The 21149-nt window shown below is 37.7% G+C and overlaps 1 protein-coding gene across 1 annotated transcript; it reads left to right on the top strand.

The window, feature by feature from the left end:
- Window positions 1-607: 607 nt before the first annotated feature.
- On the top strand, window positions 608-8247 carry LOC128704888 (malectin-A). Its single transcript, XM_053800093.2, has 6 exons — window positions 608-772; window positions 3614-3738; window positions 5089-5214; window positions 6083-6265; window positions 6985-7042; window positions 7689-8247. The coding sequence occupies exons 1-6, from the start codon at window positions 676-678 to the stop codon at window positions 7934-7936; spliced, it is 837 nt and encodes a 278-aa protein (XP_053656068.1). The 5' UTR covers window positions 608-675; the 3' UTR covers window positions 7937-8247.
- The last annotated feature ends 12902 nt before the right edge of the window (window positions 8248-21149 follow it).

Genomic DNA, 21149 nt, shown 5'->3' with positions numbered 1-21149 from the left:
GCCCACACACCGGTTTTTAATATATAAAGCTGAAAGGGAAGGTTAAATGGGAGGTTTAGGTATATTTTGAGTCAAAATAAGGAAATTTTGAGATAAGGGGAGAAATATATTTGAAGAGCCAATCAGCTGGGCCAGCGTGGTCGCCGGATTCCTTTAATTAATGACATTTTTTCGAATATATCGCCGTTTTTGGGACTTTTTGGGTATATGGAGGGGATGAAACAGGAATAATGAAAACATGGGTGGTTAAAATGATGTATAGGAGGGAATATAAGAGGATAAAATGGATTAAAAACAACATTAATTCCCCATACTACACCATTTATACACCTATAATAACTCTATGACAAGAATATTGCATGAAAAATATAATTATGAATAAAAAAAATATATAAAAACCTATTTCTTTCTGTTATAACAGCAAATATAAGTCATCTCAACTGACTTTTCTGGGCTGTTCTCAGTAGTTTACCATATAATATAATATATAATAACGATATAAAACTGCATAATTTATGCATGGGGCTTAAATAAAAGCTCCATTAAATATTTTATCCCCAAAAAAGTATATTGTATTGGTTAATTTAATTGTTAAAGGAATGAGACAGCAGACGACAACAGTGTTGATGTCAAACCTGTGGAGTGTGGCCTTATATATTGCTTTTTATAGTCCTCATGGCCTCTAACACCTATTACCACTCTCTCATCATCATCCTCACCTATCTGGCCACCACCTATGGCCTAGGGGAGGTTATATATGCCGTTAATGCAGGTGAATTATGGAATTATAACAGCCGTTGTCAGGGTTCCTTCCTCGACCTTAATGTCTATTACTGAGGGATGTTTATGTTAATATAAAACTGTGGTTTTTGGGTTTATATTGGGGTTAATGTGGTAGGCCTATGGAGCTCTGGTACCCCCCTCCCCCCCATACATCCCTCAGCAATGTATAGTTACGGTATCTATTTGGATTTATCTATTGGTTCATATATTATCTATTTGTATTTATCCTATTCGTAATTTACATATGCATTTCTCTATATATATTTGTATTAATTATCATTTTGTATTTACTGTAATTATCTATTTGTATTTATTGTAATTATCTATTTGTATTTATTGTAATTATATATTTGTATTTATTGTAATTATATATTTGTATTTATTGTAATTATCTATTTGTATTTATTGTAATTATCTATTTGTATTTATTGTAATTATCTATTTGTATTTATTGTAATTATCTATTTGCTATTTGTATATCTGTCATTATCAATCCATTGTCTTGCCAGATTATTCATAATTATTGGTAATTATTTAATTATTTGCAGTTATCTGTAATTATCAATTTGTAATTATTCGTAATTATTGGTAATTATTTTTAATTATCTATCCATTATTTATAGCTGGAGAAGCAGATATATATTGCAGTTATTTGTTCTTTTTTTTTTTTCAAAATTTAAGATGGCGTATTAGTGTTTATATTAATATAAATCTACTGTACTTTATGTTGTAGTTAGAATTATAGGCCTATATTATCATCATATGTAAGTGCTAAACCCACAAGGGTCTAATTATTATTATTATAATCAGAACTAAGCACTAAATCCACAAGGATCAATTATTATTATTATAATTAAGTGCTAAACCCATAAGGGTCTGTTATTATTGCAATCAGAACTAAGCACTAAACCCATAAGTGTATAATTATTATTATAATCAGAACTAAGGACTAAATCCACAAGAATCTATTATTATTATCATTAAGTGCTAAATCCACAAGGGTCTATTATTATTTTTATAATCAGAACTAAGTGCTAAACCCACAAGGGTTGCACAGCAATAGGCCATTCCTATAGGGTGCTAGTTCCATACCCCAGGCCACTCCCCCCCCCCCCTGAATAGTATAATTACTATTGGTACTATTATGCTAAGTGAACAATTGTACAAAGTAGGTAAAATGCTAATTTTAGCCACTGTGAGAACCTTCTGGGTTTAGAGCTTCCCATATACCATATGGGATTTCATTTTAATATCAACAAGTACACAAAGCCTCATTTTACCTCGGATGAAGTGCCATTTTTTGGTTCTTTTAACAGCCTGGTTGATCAGGCTCTGATCCACCAGGAGGCCTGGTCACAGACCGGCCGCAGGGGGCGTTGACCCCCGGAACTCTCTCCAGGAGGACCATGTTCTTGTTGGGTTAGTAAGTGTATTTAGATACCGTTACACATAAGTACCATTATTATACGTAGTAACGCATGCAAAACAACCACAGTCAAAAAATAGTGAAATTCCAAGCACTTTCATTATTTCTCACATTATCATTATTCTTGATAATGTGAGAAATCACAAAATCACTTGGAATATCAGTATTTTTTCACTGTGGTTATTTTGCATATCGTGATATTACCTGTTTATTGTGTAAATAACCATACAACGTAACCCAAAAAAGTCAAGGCGACTTACGTATTTCCATTGGGGTTGTAAGATGAACATTTTCTGATATTATGACTAGTTTATTGCATAATTGTTATTTGTGTACATGGGTTCGTTTAGTAAGTTTATTTAGGTACAGGTACACATAATTACAGTTATCATATATAGTGTGGAATACCCACCAGGGTAACCCAGAAAAGTCAGTGACTTATTCCCGTTCTGAACTGTACAAGCATTAGGTTACTAAGAGACAGTTGTGTTCATGTGTTCGCTTATTGACAGATATTTTGTTGTATACACATGTTCAGTTATGAAGAGCAGTTCGATTAACTAGGTTGACCTAATTTGGTTAAGGTTGATTCATGTTGCATACACACAAGGTGCCAGAGGGACATCGGTATTGTTCTAGTAGCATATTTTGTCTTTTGATATATTAGTTGAGGTTAAACTAGTGCACTAATTTCTTCTGATGTTATTCTGATATATTTCAGCATTAATATCAAAATGGAGGCAGAATAATCTCCCTGTGTAGCAGATTTGGAGGTAGGTAAGTAAGTTTATTTAGGCACAGATACACATTAGTGCAGTTATCATGCATAGTGTAAATTACCCACCAGGATAACCCAAAAAAGTCAGTGACTTATTTCCTTTGGGGTCATTTGGGTAGGAAGTGTAGTACAGCCTCTCCTTGCTTAGCGTCGTTTACCGACGACTCGGACTTATGACAGGCTCTCTGACCAGTATGCATACCTAAATAATGTATATTAGAGCTGATTTCCTCTGTTCTGTTTATTATAATATACACTACACTACTGTATAAACATTTAATAATATACCAGAAATGTTATGAATGGTGCAAAGGTGACATTAAAACAATATCAAAGATGGTTGACACAAACCCACTGCCATCATAATATGCTGCTCATTTAGTGACAGATGCATTTACCGATGCAGTCTTAGGAACGGAACTCTGTCGCTGAGTGAGGAGAGGCTGTAGTGCCTTTATTCTGAAGGATGCGTGGAGGTGGGAAACAGTGCCAGCACTCCAAAGGATAGGCGGAGGTGGTGCAAGGAGGGTCATTTGAACCATTCTGGCCACACATTTGAAACACAAACCTGAATGGCACTCTGGACTGTTAGTTAAGGTTACAAAATTAATAAAATATCTTTTCAGGTGGTGATGCACACATTGATGTTTATGGTGTGCGGTATGAGAAGGACCCCCTGACTGGTAAAGTGGGCACAGCTTCGGACTTTGGCAAGCAATTGGTTATTGGAAGAGTGCCACCTGGTGATCAGGTTAGTGACTGCAGTGCCATACTACAAGTACTTATAATTTGTATTTGAATTTTACTAAAGACTTGAAGAAAATTCAGCAGAAGAGAATTAATCAGGAACAGAGCACAGAAGTTTCACCTAATGCTCTGCATACTTTGCCTGAAATGCTCTGCATACTAAGGGGCTTTTTGTGTGCCCACCTAAATGTCACTCGTCTCTACAAACATCGTATCATGCTGAAATAAAGAATCTAAATCTAACAAAACCACCAGTTGTGCATCTTACAGCTTGAAAGAAATTGAGTAAATATATTTTTTCCATCATCTATTAATGGACTGTCATGGGTGGCATCCTGGGTAGTGATAAGATATCCAGCTCTGAAATAAGCAGAGGCAGGATAACAGGTCTCAGTCTGTAGATTTTCATATATAAAAGTGCATGACTCGAGCCATTATTTACATGTGATTATAATTGACCTAGGTAGTAGGTTGGTAGACAGCAACCGCCCAGGGAGGTACTACCGTCCTGCCAAGTGAGTGTAAAACGAAAGCCTGTAATTGTTTTACATGATGGTAGGATTGCTGGTGTCTTTTGTCTGTCTCATAAATATGCAAGATTACAGGTAAGTCTTGCTACTTCTACTTACACTTAGGTCACACTAAACATACATGTACAAGCATATATATACACACCCCTCTGGGTTTTCTTCTATTTTCTTTCTAATTCTTGTTCTCCATGGGGAAGTGGAACAGAATTCTTCCTCTGTAAGCCATGCGTGTTGTAAGAGGCGACTAAAATGCCGGGAGCAAGGGGCTAGTAACCCCTTCTCCTGTATATATTACTAAATTTAAAAGGAGAAACTTCAGTTTTTTCTTTTGGGCCACCCCGCCTCAGTGGGATACGGCTGGTACGTTGAAAGAAGAAAGAAGATTATAATTGACTTCATGAGTTATCTGGGGATTTGATCACCCATATTTCCTGTGTTGTGTATATTGAATTATAATTCTGATAATTTCCTAAATGTGAATTCTTAAAAGCTCACAGTATTGTAAACGTGTCACTCATAATTTCTGACGTACGCCAATAATCGTATCAAAATGGATTTTTATAAACGGCAAATGGTTTTTTGTTAGGAACTTTAGCACTAAAATTTTTGTATCAGAAATGGTTATAAATCTTCAGAGATTTCCACCCATCTCGGATCATTATCAATTCTTGACTTGGGAATTGTCCCAGATGGACTGAAATGCTACGTATAGATTTATGTCCAATTTCTGGGTTAGCCATGATTGTTCCTGCCATAGTATTGTGACTTATTCATCAGAAGCAAGCCCTGCCTTTGAATTTTGAATAAATCTTGGTATATTTCAGGTGCTGTATCAGACTGAAAGGTATCACCATTCAACTTTTGGATATGAAATTCCTCTCAAAGGTGACGGAGACTACGTTCTTGTTCTTAAATTTTCAGAGGTGTACTTCAATGCACTAGATCAGAAGGTTTGTGTTCAGTGTATATCTTTTTAAAACATTAGTTAAACAAAGCTAGGGGCTGTCAGTGAGACATGTTTTCAGTAAGACATCATGTCAGCGAGACATGTCATCAGTGGTGAGACATGGTGTAGCCGGTGCTCCAACAGAGGAGAGAGATTAACATGTAAATGAGTTTTGGGTCAATCTTGAACTGGGAAAATATGGTGAAGATGTAAAAGTGAGAGAGTTGAAGAGAGGATTTCAAGGGTTGAAAATGTAATGGTTAGAGAATACTGGGGGCACTGTAGTTTGGAAGGTTATAGAAAGTTTTATGGTTATCTTACCCTTCATGGGAGGTGCCTTGATGGAGGAGAAAAGCTCTTGATCCAATGAATTGAATCTACCCCTACCCTTCCTTGTGGTCATACCTAATAAACTTCCATTCTTCAGGTGCTGTATTACCCCCTATGGTTTTAGCACTTCCCATTAATATAATTATTCGCTTTAGAGTGACATCTGAACTGTCACATCTGCACACCTCTGGCAAGACAGCGATAGTGTGAATGATGGTGAAAGTGTTTTTTTCATGTCACCCTGTGTCGGTGGGAGATTAAGTAAGTTTATTCAGGTATACACAAGTACAGTTACATAGATTATCATACATAGCAGCATATGTGTAGAGAACCTAGGATAACCCAAAAAAGTCAGTGACTTGTTTCCATTGGCCACTGTGTTAAAAAATAATAATAATATAATTCCTCTAATAAGAATAATTATGTATTTGCATCTGCTGATTGATTCAGATGGAGACATTATTGCAGACAGAATTTTCTTTCGATGCAGTAGGTATGGAATTAGGTCTGTCAGACATAATTTAGCTTATGTTCTCTTTCAGGTATTTGATGTTGTAATGAACAACGATATTACAGTAGTTCCGGCACTTGACATCTTCGGCAGAGTAGGCAGAGGCGTGGCTCATGACGAGTATGTTCCTTTCACAATTCTCTCCAACACACTTATAGTTGGGGGTCAAGAGAGTCCACTCAGAAGTAGCAAAGTCAAGGTTGACTTTGTCAAGGTAAGTTTTAAATGAAAAATAACTGTGATAATAATGGGAATGCTGATGATAATATATTATTATTATTACAATCGGAACTAGGCGCTAAACCCACAAGGGTTGTACAGTGCTGCAGGGTAGGATGTGCTAAAGATGTACTATGCCAGATCGGAGATTAGCAAAGGTGAAGAGTATGCCAGAGGCAGAATCAGCAAGGGTGGTGAGGAGTGCTAAAGGAAAGTATAATTGAATCTGGTGATAGTATTATAGTAATAATACAGTATGTATTGTAATTAATGTTAATAATAAATAATAATAATGATCTCCATTTGGAGGTAGAAAAGAATTCTTCCTTCTTAAGCCATGCGTGTCATAAGAGGCGACTAAAATGCCAGGAGCAAGAGTCTTGTAACCCCTTCTCCTGTATAATTGACTAAATTTAAAAAGAAAAACTTTTGTTTTTCTTTTTAGGTCACCCTGCCTCGATGGGATATGGCCAGTGTTGAAAAAAAAAAAATATAAGTGAACATCTCCATAAGGCCAATTGGCTGCTGGACTGATCATTTTTTCAGGCTTCAGATGCAATATAGCCAGAATACCTGGCCATGTACAATGGACCTTCATGGGTTTAGTATTTTCCATGAATATTTTAATAATTCTGTCTTTCATTTATAATAAAAACAAATATATTAAATTTTTTTAATTGATAATGAATTTAATGCATATTTTTTCTCTTGCAGGGTTACAAAGATAATCCGAAAGTCAATGCAATTTTTGTAATCAAGGGAAGATTAGATGGTAAGTTTCTTACAAACTTGACATAGAATAGTGTATGTATTGTGAATGAACTACCATCACCTCACTGAAGCTTCTCTGTGTAGTGCAGTTTTTAATTACTGTGATTGAAAATGTACATTGTAAATTGAACAGCACAATGAAGAGGCCTTTATAAACCATACCCCCGGCAGGGATTGAACCCGCGGTCAGAGTCTCAAAACTCCAGCCCGTTGCGTTAGCCACTAGACCAGCTAGCCACAGGCCTTTATATTATGTTATACACAGGTACAGCATTGATTTTCTGGACCTTTGGTTCCAAAGCCTTTCTGGATTGCTGATTTTTTCCCCTTTAGAGAGCACAGTATTCCTTGGTCTTGGGGTTGGATAAGTGACATACAGTTTGGCAGTAAATACACTGCCGTGGGAATTTCAAGTTCCTTCTCGTAAATTTCTCCGAAAAATCAATGTTGTACCTGTATTCAGTTTATGATGTACAGTACTTTTTCATTCATATTTGCAAAAAAAGAGTAACATTGCATTGAATGTAAACAACATGTAAGAAATTATTAATTTTCCTTACTATTTTGGAAAGTACAGTGCTACTGTTGCAAATTTAGAATCGGAAATAATCTTCGTAATTTATTGTTAAATAATCACATTCTTGCAGATGTGCCCAAGCTGCCGCCTTTACCCAGGGAAGAGGATCTTGATAGTGATGTAGAGGAGCCCCGGCCGAGTGCAAACTTGCCTAACAGTAATAACCAAAACAACAAACAGTCGCAGACTATGAAGCGCCGACCCAGCGGTCCTCGCACTCCCGACCCCTATGCCTTGGATGACACTAGTTCTATGCTACCCGTGTTTGTTGCTATAGGGGCCGCTATTCCCATTCTCTTTTGTCTGTGTAAACTGTGATGAAAGTACTGTATATATTTATATTTTCCAGAGCAAAGTGATTTACTTTGGTTTTTTTAAGGACTTTCTCTTGTATCCTAATACCTCTGTTCAAAAATAAATTTTGGAAATTATATTCATAAGAATGTATTTGATGATATCAGAAAAAGATGGCTTTTTAAAGTTGTAAATCATTCAGTATTGTTAAACTAAAAATATTAGTAGCCAAACATGCCAGTATTAAGTAAATAATAAGTACCTGGGGTTTTAGATTCAAGGAAAATTAGGAGGGATTTAGCACCAATTGTTTTGGTATTTTTTTGACATTAATTTTTAATTAAACAGAGATTCATCAATGAGCCGGAGGTAGGGGATACTTTGCCATTATCTTACTAGTCTATGTGGTGCTCACAACTCATCTACTGCAACAAGAAAAGTGATAAATTAGACACATGTGCAACACTTGGGTATCCTGTCATATAGGACTGATGAAGCCACACAGTGGCTTCATCAGTCCTATACAAAGGTGAATGGTGAAGATCAGGAGTAGTTTGAGGTAGTCAGTCCCTCAGCCTGGAGTTGATGTAATCAGTCCATCAGTCTTGAAAAGATTGAGGGGCTGATTATCTCAAACTCCTCCTGATCTTCACCATTCTCGCTTGTATAGGACTGATGAAGCCACTGTGTGTCAAAACATTTCCTCAGTATAGATACTCAAGTCTAGGTAATAGGTTGGTAGACAGCAACCGCCCAGGGAGGTACTACCGTCCTGCCAAGTGAGTGTAAAACGAAAGCCTGTAATTGTTTTACATGATGGTAGGATTGCTGGTGTCCTTTTTTTCTGTCTCATAAACATGCAAGATTTCAGGTACGTCTTGCTACTTCTACTTACACTTAGGTCACACTACACATGCATGTACAAGCATATATATGTATATATACACATCCCTCTGGGTTTTCTTCTATTTTCTTTCTAGTTCTTGTTGTTGTTTATTTCCTCTTATCTCCATGGGGAAGCGGAACAGAATTCTTCCTCCATAAGCCATGCGTGTTGTAAGAGGCGACTAAAATGCCAGGAGCAAGGGGCTAGTAACCCCTTCTCCCGTATAAATTACTAAATTTAAAAAGAGAAACTTTCGTTTTTCTTTTTGGGCCATCCTGCCTTGGTGGGATACGGCCGGTTTGTTGAAAAAAAAAAAGATACTCGGGTGTTGCATATGTTTCTGATTTATCAACTTGTTGGTTCTCTGAACCATTTATCTACAACAAGGAAGTTTGTGGGTGACCCATTATTTTGTTTTAATTGTAAGTGAGAAATTAACCAAAGATTGCTTTGTTCTTTCGAACAGAGGTGAAAGTCTTTCTTGGGATCCAAGTTGTGTGGTATGTGCACATCTTAGCTTTTATTGATAGGTAATGGAGAACATATAATGTTTTTATCACCCTTCCCAATGCATTTATTCTTAAGGCATTTCGGAAAATTATTTATATTCGGTCCTTCATCACAAAAAATGCACATTAAGTTAAATGTGGTTATCCATGCACCCCTTCTACCTTCACTTTTGTGTAGATTGAGGGGATTTGTTCAGTTGTAATGGCACAAAATGTAAATCTGGGAGCTCGGGGCTCATCCGTTCCTTGAAAAAGTTAGTTATTTATTACGATTTTTTTGATACGTAAGGATGACATTTGCTTGTACAGTATTTTTATACAACTTATTCATTTCTTCTGTCCAGGTTTCCGGTAGAGAATGAGATAAGCTGTGAAGTATTGCTGTTCTATATTGCGTCCATTTCTTAAGATAAGTGGCTTAGCGTGTAACCAAGAAACCTTGGACTAGATGTGAATTTTCTTGCTAAATGACTAAAAGTTTTTATAGTTGTATTTAATTTTGCTCTATATTTTCTGAATTTTTATGGTTATTTGTTTACTGAATGTTTACTTTGTGTGGGCTTTGAATGCCCAGTGGGAGGGTGAAGGTCGGTTTGATAAAATATTGAAGCTAAAATGTGACATACAAATGGATGTAGGGAACAATTTTGTCCAGATGGAAACTTATGGCTTTTACCAGAGTACGTCTTAAACTGGTGGACCACAAGCCAGCTCCACGGACAACATATAACACTGCACAGGTTGTAAATGTGTTGAGTTAGTTCTTCAGCAGTACAGTGTTGTGGGAATTTAGATATTGTAGATACCAGCTATCTCTCATACACATAACTGCTTACTTTAAACTGTACAGTAATCTCTTTCTTATTCAGAATAATGCACACAATGGGGTATCCCACTTCAACATAGCCTAATTTCATACAGTGCATTTTTTTATATATTTCTCATCTATTATAAACATTTTTCATTTACAAACTTTTATTGGTTAAGTTAGGTTGCATTAACATAGAAAAAATAGCAAGTTACAAAGAAAATTTCTGGCAGTGAGATGTGTCAGTGAAACTGTAGAAAAAACCATACCACCTGTGGTATGGTTTTTTCAATTCCCACCCGTGGGGATTGAACTCGTGGCGAGTGAGTCATTAAATTCCAGGCCAGCGTGTGATATGGTTTGTTTGCAATTGTGGCATTATGATATTGTCAGTCTTGAAACTGTAAACTATAAGGACTTTAAGGGCAGGTTGCCTAATTTAGAGAATGTTCCATATATTAAAAACCACACACCATCTGACCTCTAAATAAATAAAAATTACTATGAAAATAGACTTTCTAACTTAAAATATGAAACTTTTGCTCTTCTTAAAAAACAGTATTAGGATCATTCACATTTTGCTTACACTATTTATGGGATTCCACACCAAAAAAGAAAAACTGAATAAGTGCGAGATTACTGTAGCTAATTTTTCCATCTACAGTACAGCCTCTCCTCACTTAGCAACATACTTGTTTACCGATGACTCGGACAGTCGAGCTCTCTGACCAGTATGCATACCTAAATAAAGTATGTTAGAGCTGATTTTCTCTATTCTGTTTATTACAATATATAGTACACTACTGTATAAACATTTAAAATTTTTTTATTTTTTTTTTTTATTATCACACTGGCCGATTCCCACCAAGGCAGGGTGGCCCGAAAAAGAAAAACTTTCACCATCATTCACTCCATCACTGTCTTGCCAGAAGGGTGCTTTACACTACAGTTTTTAAACTGCAACATTAACACCCCTCCTTCAGAGTGCAGGCACTGTACTTCCCATCTCCAGGACTCAAGTCCGGCCTGCCGGTTTCCCTGAATCCCTTCATAAATGTTACTTTGCTCACACTCCAACAGCACGTCAAGTATTAAAAACCATTTGTCTCCATTCACTCCTATCAAACACGCTCACGCATGCCTGCTGGAAGTCCAAGCCCCTCACACACAAAACCTCCTTTACCCCCTCCCTCCAACCCTTCCTAGGCCGACCCCTACCCCGCCTTCCTTCCACTACAGACTGATACACTCTTGAAGTCATTCTGTTTCGCTCCATTCTCTCTACATGTCCGAACCACCTCAACAACCCTTCCTCAGCCCTCTGGACAACAGTTTTGGTAATCCCGCACCTCCTCCTAACTTCCAAACTACGAATTCTCTGCATTATATTCACACCACACATTGCCCTCAGACACGACATCTCCACTGCCTCCAGCCTTCTCCTCGCTGCAACATTCATCACCCACGCTTCACACCCATATAAGAGCGTTGGTAAAACTATACTCTCATACATTCCCCTCTTTGCCTCCAAGGACAAAGTTCTTTGTCTCCACAGACTCCTAAGTGCACCACTCACTCTTTTTCCCTCATCAATTCTATGATTCACCTCATCTTTCATAGACCCATCCGCTGACACGTCCACTCCCAAATATCTGAATACGTTCACCTCCTCCATACTCTCTCCCTCCAATCTGATATTCAATCTTTCATCACCTAATCTTTTTGTTATCCTCATAACCTTACTCTTTCCTGTATTCACCTTTAATTTTCTTCTTTTGCACACCCTACCAAATTCATCCACCAATCTCTGCAACTTCTCTTCAGAATCTCCCAAGAGCACAGTGTCATCAGCAAAGAGCAGCTGTGACAACTCCCACTTTGTGTGTGATTCTTTATCTTTTAACTCCACGCCTCTTGCCAAGACCCTCGCATTTACTTCTCTTACAACCCCATCTATAAATATATTAAACAACCACGGTGACATCACACATCCTTGTCTAAGGCCTACTTTTACTGGGAAAAAATTTTCCTCTTTCCTACATACTCTAACTTGAGCCTCACTATCCTCGTAAAAACTCTTCACTGCTTTCAGTAACCTACCTCCTACACCATACACTTGCAACATCTGCCACATTGCCCCCCTATCCACCCTGTCATACGCCTTTTCCAAATCCATAAATGCCACAAAGACCTCTTTAGCCTTATCTAAATACTGTTCACTTATATGTTTCACTGTAAACACCTGGTCCACACACCCCCTACCTTTCCTAAAGCCTCCTTGTTCATCTGCTATCCTATTCTCCGTCTTACTCTTAATTCTTTCAATTATAACTCTACCATACACTTTACCAGGTACACTCAACAGACTTATCCCCCTATAATTTTTGCACTCTCTTTTATCCCCTTTGCCTTTATACAAAGGAACTATGCACGCTCTCTGCCAATCCCTAGGTACCTTACCCTCTTCCATACATTTATTAAATAATTGCACCAACCACTCCAAAACTATATCCCCACCTGCTTTTAACATTTCTATCTTTATCCCATCAATCCCGGCTGCCTTGCCCCCTTTCATTTTACCTACTGCCTCACGAACTTCCCCCACACTCACAACTGGCTCTTCCTCACTCCTACAAGATGTTATTCCTCCTTGCCCTATACACGAAATCACAGCTTCCCTATCTTCATCAACATTTAACAATTCCTCAAAATATTCCCTCCATCTTCCCAATACCTCTAACTCTCCATTTAATAACTCTCCTCTCCTATTTTTAACTGACAAATCCATTTGTTCTCTAGGCTTTCTTAACTTGTTAATCTCACTCCAAAACTTTTTCTTATTTTCAACAAAATTTGTTGATAACATCTCACCCACTCTCTCATTTGCTCTCTTTTTACATTGCTTCACCACTCTCTTAACTTCTCTCTTTTTCTCCATATACTCTTCCCTCCTTGCATCACTTCTACTTTGTAAAAACTTCTCATATGCTAACTTTTTCTCCCTTACTACTCTCTTTACATCATCATTCCACCAATCGCTCCTCTTCCCTCCTGCACCCACTTTCCTGTAACCACAAACTTCTGCTGAACACTCTAACACTACATTTTTAAACCTACCCCATACCTCTTCGACCCCATTGCCTATGCTCTCATTAGCCCATCTATCCTCCAATAGCTGTTTATATCTTACCCTAACTGCCTCCTCTTTTAGTTTATAAACCTTCACCTCTCTCTTCCCTGATGCTTCTATTCTCCTTGTATCCCATCTACCTTTTACTCTCAGTGTAGCTACAACTAGAAAGTGATCTGATATATCTGTGGCCCCTCTATAAACATGTACATCCTGAAGTCTACTCAACAGTCTTTTATCTACCAATACATAATCCAACAAACTACTGTCATTTCGCCCTACATCATATCGTGTATACTTATTTATCCTCTTTTTCTTAAAATATGTATTACCTATAACTAAACCCCTTTCTATACAAAGTTCAATCAAAGGGCTCCCATTATCATTTACACCTGGCACCCCAAACTTACCTACCACACCCTCTCTAAAAGTTTCTCCTACTTTAGCATTCAAGTCCCCTACCACAATTACTCTCTCACTTGGTTCAAAGGCTCCTATACATTCACTTAACATCTCCCAAAATCTCTCTCTCTCCTCTGCATTCCTCTCTTCTCCAGGTGCATACACGCTTATTATGACCCACTTCTCGCATCCAACCTTTACTTTAATCCACATAATTCTTGAATTTACACATTCATATTCTCTTTTCTCCTTCCATAACTGATCATTCAACATTACTGCTACCCCTTCCTTTGCTCTAACTCTCTCAGATACTCCAGATTTAATCCCATTTATTTCCCCCCACTGAAACTCACCTACCCCCTTCAGCTTTGTTTCGCTTAGGGCCAGGACATCCAACTTCTTTTCATTCATAACATCAGCAATCATCTGTTTCTTGTCATCCGCACTACATCCACGCACATTTAAGCAACCCAGTTTTATAAAGTTTTTCTTCTTCTCTTTTTTAGTAATTGTATACAGGAGAAGGGGTTACTAGCCCATTGCTCCCGGCATTTTAGTCGCCTCATACGACACGCATGGCTTACGGAGGAAAGATTCTTTTCCACTTCCCCATGGACAATAGAAGAAATAAAAAAGAACAAGAGCTATTTAGAAAAAGGAGGAAAACCTAGATGTATGTATATATATATATCCATGTGCGTGTCTGTGAAGTGTGACCAAAGTGTAAGTAGGAGTAGCAAGATATCCCTGTTATCTTAGCGTGTTTATGAGACAGAAAAAGAAAACCAGCAATCCTACCATCATGCAAAACAGTTACAGGTTTTTGTTTAACAGTCATCTGGCAGGACGGTAGTACTTCCCTGGGTGGTTGCTGTCTACCAACCTACTAAACAATATCATTAAAACAATATCAAAGATGGTTGACACAAACCCACTACCATTATAGTATGCTCCTCACTTAGTGACGAATTTGTTTACCAACGTTGTCTTAGGAATGGAACTCCTTCGTTAAGTGAGGAGAGGCTGCATTCCCATTAGACTGAAAATATATAACACAGCTATGATTCTCTTGGCTGAGTGGCATATTAGCAGTAATTTGTATTTGTTTAATATAACCTTGGTTTTGAAAGTTATTCATCATTGACTCTTTACTGTAGTTTTTCAGAAAGATATATTTTTGTTAAATATTATGTAGGTGTTCTCAGTTCATGTTATTTATATTATTTATATTGAAATGTGTGTTACATGATGTGCACTAAGCAGGCTAATGAAATGCATGTATGGAGATTATCTGTGGAATATTTTGTTTGAGACTCGCGTTGTTTTCCTCGCCTTCCTTATACATGTTAAGAATCTTGAATGATAATATCCTGAATTGGCAAAATGGGAATTTTAATACACGTATGAGTCTTGACTTACGATGAGGTTATATTCCAACAAACCCATCATAAGTTGAAAATACTGGAAGTCGAATGTGATTTTTTTTTTTTTTTTTTTTTTTTTTAACATGTCTGCCATTTTCCACCAAGGCAGGGTGATCCAAGAAAGAACATAATCACTGTCTTTGCAGAGGCGCTTAGATACGACAGTTTAGATGTCACTCCAAATAGCCAATATCCCAAACCCCTCTTTTAAAGTGCAGGCATTGTACTTCACACCTCCAGGACTCAGGTCCAGCTAACTGGTTTCCCTGAATCCTTTCACAAATTATTACCCTGTTCGCACTGAATAAGTAAATAAATAATTACTGTAAATAACTAAATACCAGTATTGAGAAGTAAATAAATGAATACAAGTTACAGACTTGCCGCCTTCATGCTGGGTAATTATCTTAAGTTTCCCTGCCAAAGTAATTGCTTCTGAACCACCGTTCATCGAGGAGCACCTGTATGTGATTAAAAACAAGTTGGGAAAGATGTATCTAGGGTCAGACCTGCCAGCCTCTTGTTTGTGAATTTGTAACCATACCGACTAGGCCATGGTGTCTTTAAAAACTTATTAAAGCACCATGACCTTGTCAAATGTACAATAATTGTATATTTGGAGTGACCATGGTCTCAGAACCATGCATTTTGTCTTTCCAACTAGTCAGTATAGGTGTGGGCACTGAAATGTGATGCTGTCAGTTCTATTCCCAATACTCTTCATTACTGAATTTCATTTATATTAAATTTTCAATGGTGTACCAGAATATTCCTTCATCGTAAATCAGTATAATCTGCTCGGTCATCTCTCCCAAGGATAAACAAGTGGCCCTCGTGTTTTAATTTCTTATGACTTGACTTGTCCTGCTGTTCGATTGATTATCTTAAAATTTGTAGAACGAGTTGTCTACAATTTCAAGCATGAAAAGTGAGAAGCGTGGAATTCCGGTAGATCCTATAAATTATTTTTAATTTATATCCTAGGGCACCTGTACTTAATAAAATAATTAATTTTAATATATGCCATGTAACACTTCCTTATATGTAAGTTTTGGGAATAAACAGATTTTTTGGAGACACTTAAGTTAGTGCACACATATGGGACTTGTACTTGAGACATTTTATGTTACTTTTGAGAAAAGAGTGAAAGAATTTACATAATTATTTAGGCCTATTATTGTTAGCAGGATAATTTGTAACTGATTTATTTTGCACAGGATTTTTACATTAATAACAAACCTATTCATATATAGAGCAGTAATATTTATTTATTCAGGCAAGTCATATAGTATACATATTAAAAGCATTAACAAGTTGAGCATTAATTCTTGTGGCACCGACTGATCACATTTCCTATTCAAGTCATTTTTATCTCTATTTAGGTTTGGCATTAGTGATGATCATAATCTCTGTTCATCGATTTCATTTTTGGTTCTTGCACGCACTCATTAAATGTTTTGAAGTTTTCAGAGTATTTCATAAGAGACTATCTAAAGGTTAAAAACTAAATAAATAGAATGGGTTTATCCACCATTTATTTGATGAATAATGTCTGTGACTATTATAGTAGTTAAATAATTTGTCACAGAGTAGTCCATTCTTCTAATCAAAATCCAAGATTTAATAAAAAAATTTTGCTTTCAGTACATTCACAGTTTTCCATTTGCCTTCAGGTTTATTTTGTAACAAAATCTAAAAGTGTTCAGAGTGGATAGCTTAGTTTTTCTGAGAATTCCTTTACAACCCAAGGTGCTCTCTCATCTGGTTTGCCTGCTTTTTCTTTAACATCCAGTATATTTATTATTATTTTATTTTATTATCACACTGGCCGATTCCCACCAAGGCAGGGTGGCCCGAAAAAGAAAAACTTTCACCATCATTCACTCCATCACTGTCTTGCCAGAAGGGTGCTTTACACTACAGTTTTTAAACTGCAACATTAACACCCCTCCTTCAGAGTGCAGGCACTGTACTTCCCATCTCCATGACTCAAGTCCGGCCTGCCGGTTTCCCTGAACCCCTTCATAAATGTTACTTTGCTCACACTCCAACAGCACGTCAAGTATTAAAAACCATTCGTCTCCATTCACTCCTATCAAACACGCTCACGCACGCCTGCTGGAAGTCCAAGCCCCTCGCACACAAAACCTCCTTTACCCCCTCCCTCCAACCTTTCCTAGGCTGACCCCTACCCCGCCTTTCTTCCACTACAGACTGATACACTCTTGAAGTCATTCTGTTTCGCTCCATTCTCTCTACATGTCCGAACCACCTCAACAACCCTTCCTCAGCCCTCTGGACATCCAGTAGTAGCTTCTATTTTCTTTGGGTACTGTATTTCATTGTCCAGTATTTCAGTTGGGGGTTTGAAGCTTCTACAGGCAATTTCCTTTTTTGTGAACACTCATAAACTTCGTGAAGAATAAAAAGACACAATATAGTGACTGGAACAATTCACACAGGAAAAAGAAACTTGTCATGGGGTTACAGTCTGACTTGGTCCATTAATTGTTATAGATGTGTCTGACTAGTTAATGGTTCATTATTATTATTATAACTAAGCACTAAACCCACAAGGGTAGTTAATAGTCCAAACTGGACTGAAACGTTGTCATAAGTTTCTCCAATGTGCGAATTATTTGTGTATTGTAAACTTCATACTTGGTATCTTGCAAGTTTGCTCTTCCAGTTTGTAGTCCACTATTTTTTTTTTTTTTCCAAAGTTTTTCTCTCTCTTTCCTTACATTTTTCTATTCATTTCTGATGATTCAATCTTTAGCAGGTCCCAGGGTTGGCATGTTTCATATACAGAGATGCCCCTACATACAAAAATTCATGTTGCGAACTTTCGATAATATGAATACCGTCTGTTTTATTAAATTTATATTTACAAACTTTATTATCAACGCTATAAAGTTTATTTCATTTGTAACACGTTTTGCTTACTACTGCACAGTACTATGTATTTTTCCTGTGTTCACATGTACTGTATATGTATATATGTTGGACCTACAAACAAATAGACTTACAAAAGACCGTTCAGAACCAAGCCTGTTTGTAAGTAGGGGAGACTGTATTGGTTTTAACCCGTAAACGGTCCAAGCAGATCTACGTTCACATGTGTAGTTCTACAAAAGTAGATCTACGTTCACATGTGTAGTGCTACAAAAGCAGATCTACGTTCACATGTGTAGTTCTACAAAAGTAGATCTACGTTCACATGTGTAGTGCTACAAAAGCAGATCTACGTTCACATGTGTAGTTCTACAAAAGTAGATCTACGTTCACATGTGTAGTTCTACAAAAGTAGATCTACGTTCACATGTGTAGTGCTACAAAAGTAGATCTACGTTCACATGTGTAGCGCTACAAAAGCAGATCTACGTTCACATGTGTAGCGCTACAAAAGTAGATCTACGTTCACATGTGTAGCGCTACAAAAGTAGATCTACGTTCACATGTGTAGCGCTACAAAAGTAGATCTACGTTCACATGTGTAGTCCTACAAAAGTAGATCTACGTTCACATGTGTAGCGCTACAAAAGTAGATCTACGTTCACATGTGTAGCGCTACAAAAGTAGATCTACGTTCACATGTGTAGCGCTACAAAAGTAGATCTACGTTCACATGTGTAGTCCTACAAAAGTAGATCTACGTTCACATGTGTAGCGCTACAAAAGTAGATCTACGTTCACATGTGTAGTCCTACAAAAGTAGATCTACGTTCACATGTGTAGCGCTACAAAAGTAGATCTACGTTCACATGTGTAGCGCTACAAAAGTAGATCTACGTTCACATGTGTAGTCCTACAAAAGTAGATCTACGTTCACATGTGTAGCGCTACAAAAGTAGATCTACGTTCACATGTGTAGCGCTACAAAAGTAGATCTACGTTCACATGTGTAGTCCTACAAAAGTAGATCTACGTTCACATGTGTAGCGCTACAAAAGTAGATCTACGTTCACATGTGTAGCGCTACAAAAGTAGATCTACGTTCACATGTGTAGTCCTACAAAAGTAGATCTACGTTCACATGTGTAGCGCTACAAAAGTAGATCTACGTTCACATGTGTAGCGCTACAAAAGCAGATCTACGTTCACATGTGTAGCGCTACAAAAGCAGATCTACGTTCACATGTGTAGTGCTACAAAAGTAGATCTACGTTCACATGTGTAGCGCTACAAAAGCAGATCTACGTTCACATGTGTAGCGCTACAAAAGCAGATCTACGTTCACATGTGTAGTGCTACAAAAGTAGATCTACGTTCACATGTGTAGCGCTACAAAAGTAGATCTACGTTCACATGTGTAGTCCTACAAAAGTAGATCTACGTTCACATGTGTAGTGCTACAAAAGTAGATCTACGTTCACATGTGTAGCGCTACAAAAGTAGATCTACGTTCACATGTGTAGTCCTACAAAAGTAGATCTACGTTCACATGTGTAGTGCTACAAAAGTAGATCTACGTTCACATGTGTAGCGCTACAAAAGCAGATCTACGTTCACATGTGTAGCGCTACAAAAGCAGATCTACGTTCACATGTGTAGCGCTACAAAAGCAGATCTACGTTCACATGTGTAGCGCTACAAAAGTAGATCTACGTTCACATGTGTAGCGCTACAAAAGCAGATCTACGTTCACATGTGTAGCGCTACAAAAGTAGATCTACGTTCACATGTGTAGCACTACAAAAGCAGATCTACGTTCACATGTGTAGCGCTACAAAAGTAGATCTACGTTCACATGTGTAGCGCTACAAAAGCAGATCTACGTTCACATGTGTAGCGCTACAAAAGCAGATCTACGTTCACATGTGTAGCGCTACAAAAGTAGATCTACGTTTACATGTGTAGCGCTACAAAAGTAGATCTACGTTCACATGTGTAGCGCTACAAAAGTAGATCTACGTTCACATGTGTAGCGCTACAAAAGCAGATCTACGTTCACATGTGTAGCGCTACAAAAGTAGATCTACGTTCACATGTGTAGCGCTACAAAAGCAGATCTACGTTCACATGTGTAGCGCTACAAAAGTAGATCTACGTTCACATGTGTAGCGCTACAAAAGTAGATCTACGTTCACATGTGTAGCGCTACAAAAGTAGATCTACGTTTACATGTGTAGCGCTACAAAAGTAGATCTACGTTCACATGTGTAGCGCTACAAAAGCAGATCTACGTTCACATGTGTAGCGCTACAAAAGCAGATCTACGTTCACATGTGTAGCGCTACAAAAGTAGATCTACGTTCACATGTGTAGCGCTACAAAAGTAGATCTACGTTCACATGTGTAGCGCTACAAAAGCAGATCTACGTTCACATGTGTAGCGCTACAAAAGCAGATCTACGTTCACATGTGTAGCGCTACAAAAGCAGATCTACGTTCACATGTGTAGCGCTACAAAAGCAGATCTACGTTCACATGTGTAGTCCTACAAAAGTAGATCTACGTTCACATGTGTAGTGCTACAAAAGTAGATCTACGTTCACATGTGTAGTGCTACAAAAGTAGATCTACGTTCACATGTGTAGTGCTACAAAAGCAGATCTACGTTCACATGTGTAGTGCTACAAAAGCAGATCTACGTTCACATGTGTAGCGCTACAAAAGTAGATCTACGTTCACATGTGTAGCGCTACAAAAGCAGATCTACGTTCACATGTGTAGTGCTACAAAAGTAGATCTACGTTCACATGTGTAGTGCTACAAAAGTAGATCTACGTTCACATGTGTAGTGCTACAAAAGCAGATCTACGTTCACATGTGTAGTGCTACAAAAGCAGATCTACGTTCACATGTGTAGCGCTACAAAAGTAGATCTACGTTCACATGTGTAGTGCTACAAAAGCAGATCTACGTTCACATGTGTAGTGCTACAAAAGCAGATCTACGTTCACATGTGTAGCGCTACAAAAGCAGATCTACGTTCACATGTGTAGTGCTACAAAAGCAGATCTACGTTCACATGTGTAGTGCTACAAAAGCAGATCTACGTTCACATGTGTAGTGCTACAAAAGTAGATCTACGTTCACATGTGTAGTGCTACAAAAGCAGATCTACGTTCACAT

The sequence above is a fragment of the Cherax quadricarinatus genome, chromosome 91 (assembly GCF_038502225.1).
Source record: "Cherax quadricarinatus isolate ZL_2023a chromosome 91, ASM3850222v1, whole genome shotgun sequence".
Lineage (NCBI taxonomy): Eukaryota > Metazoa > Arthropoda > Malacostraca > Decapoda > Parastacidae > Cherax > Cherax quadricarinatus.
This window is presented reverse-complemented; position numbering and strand designations above follow the sequence as displayed.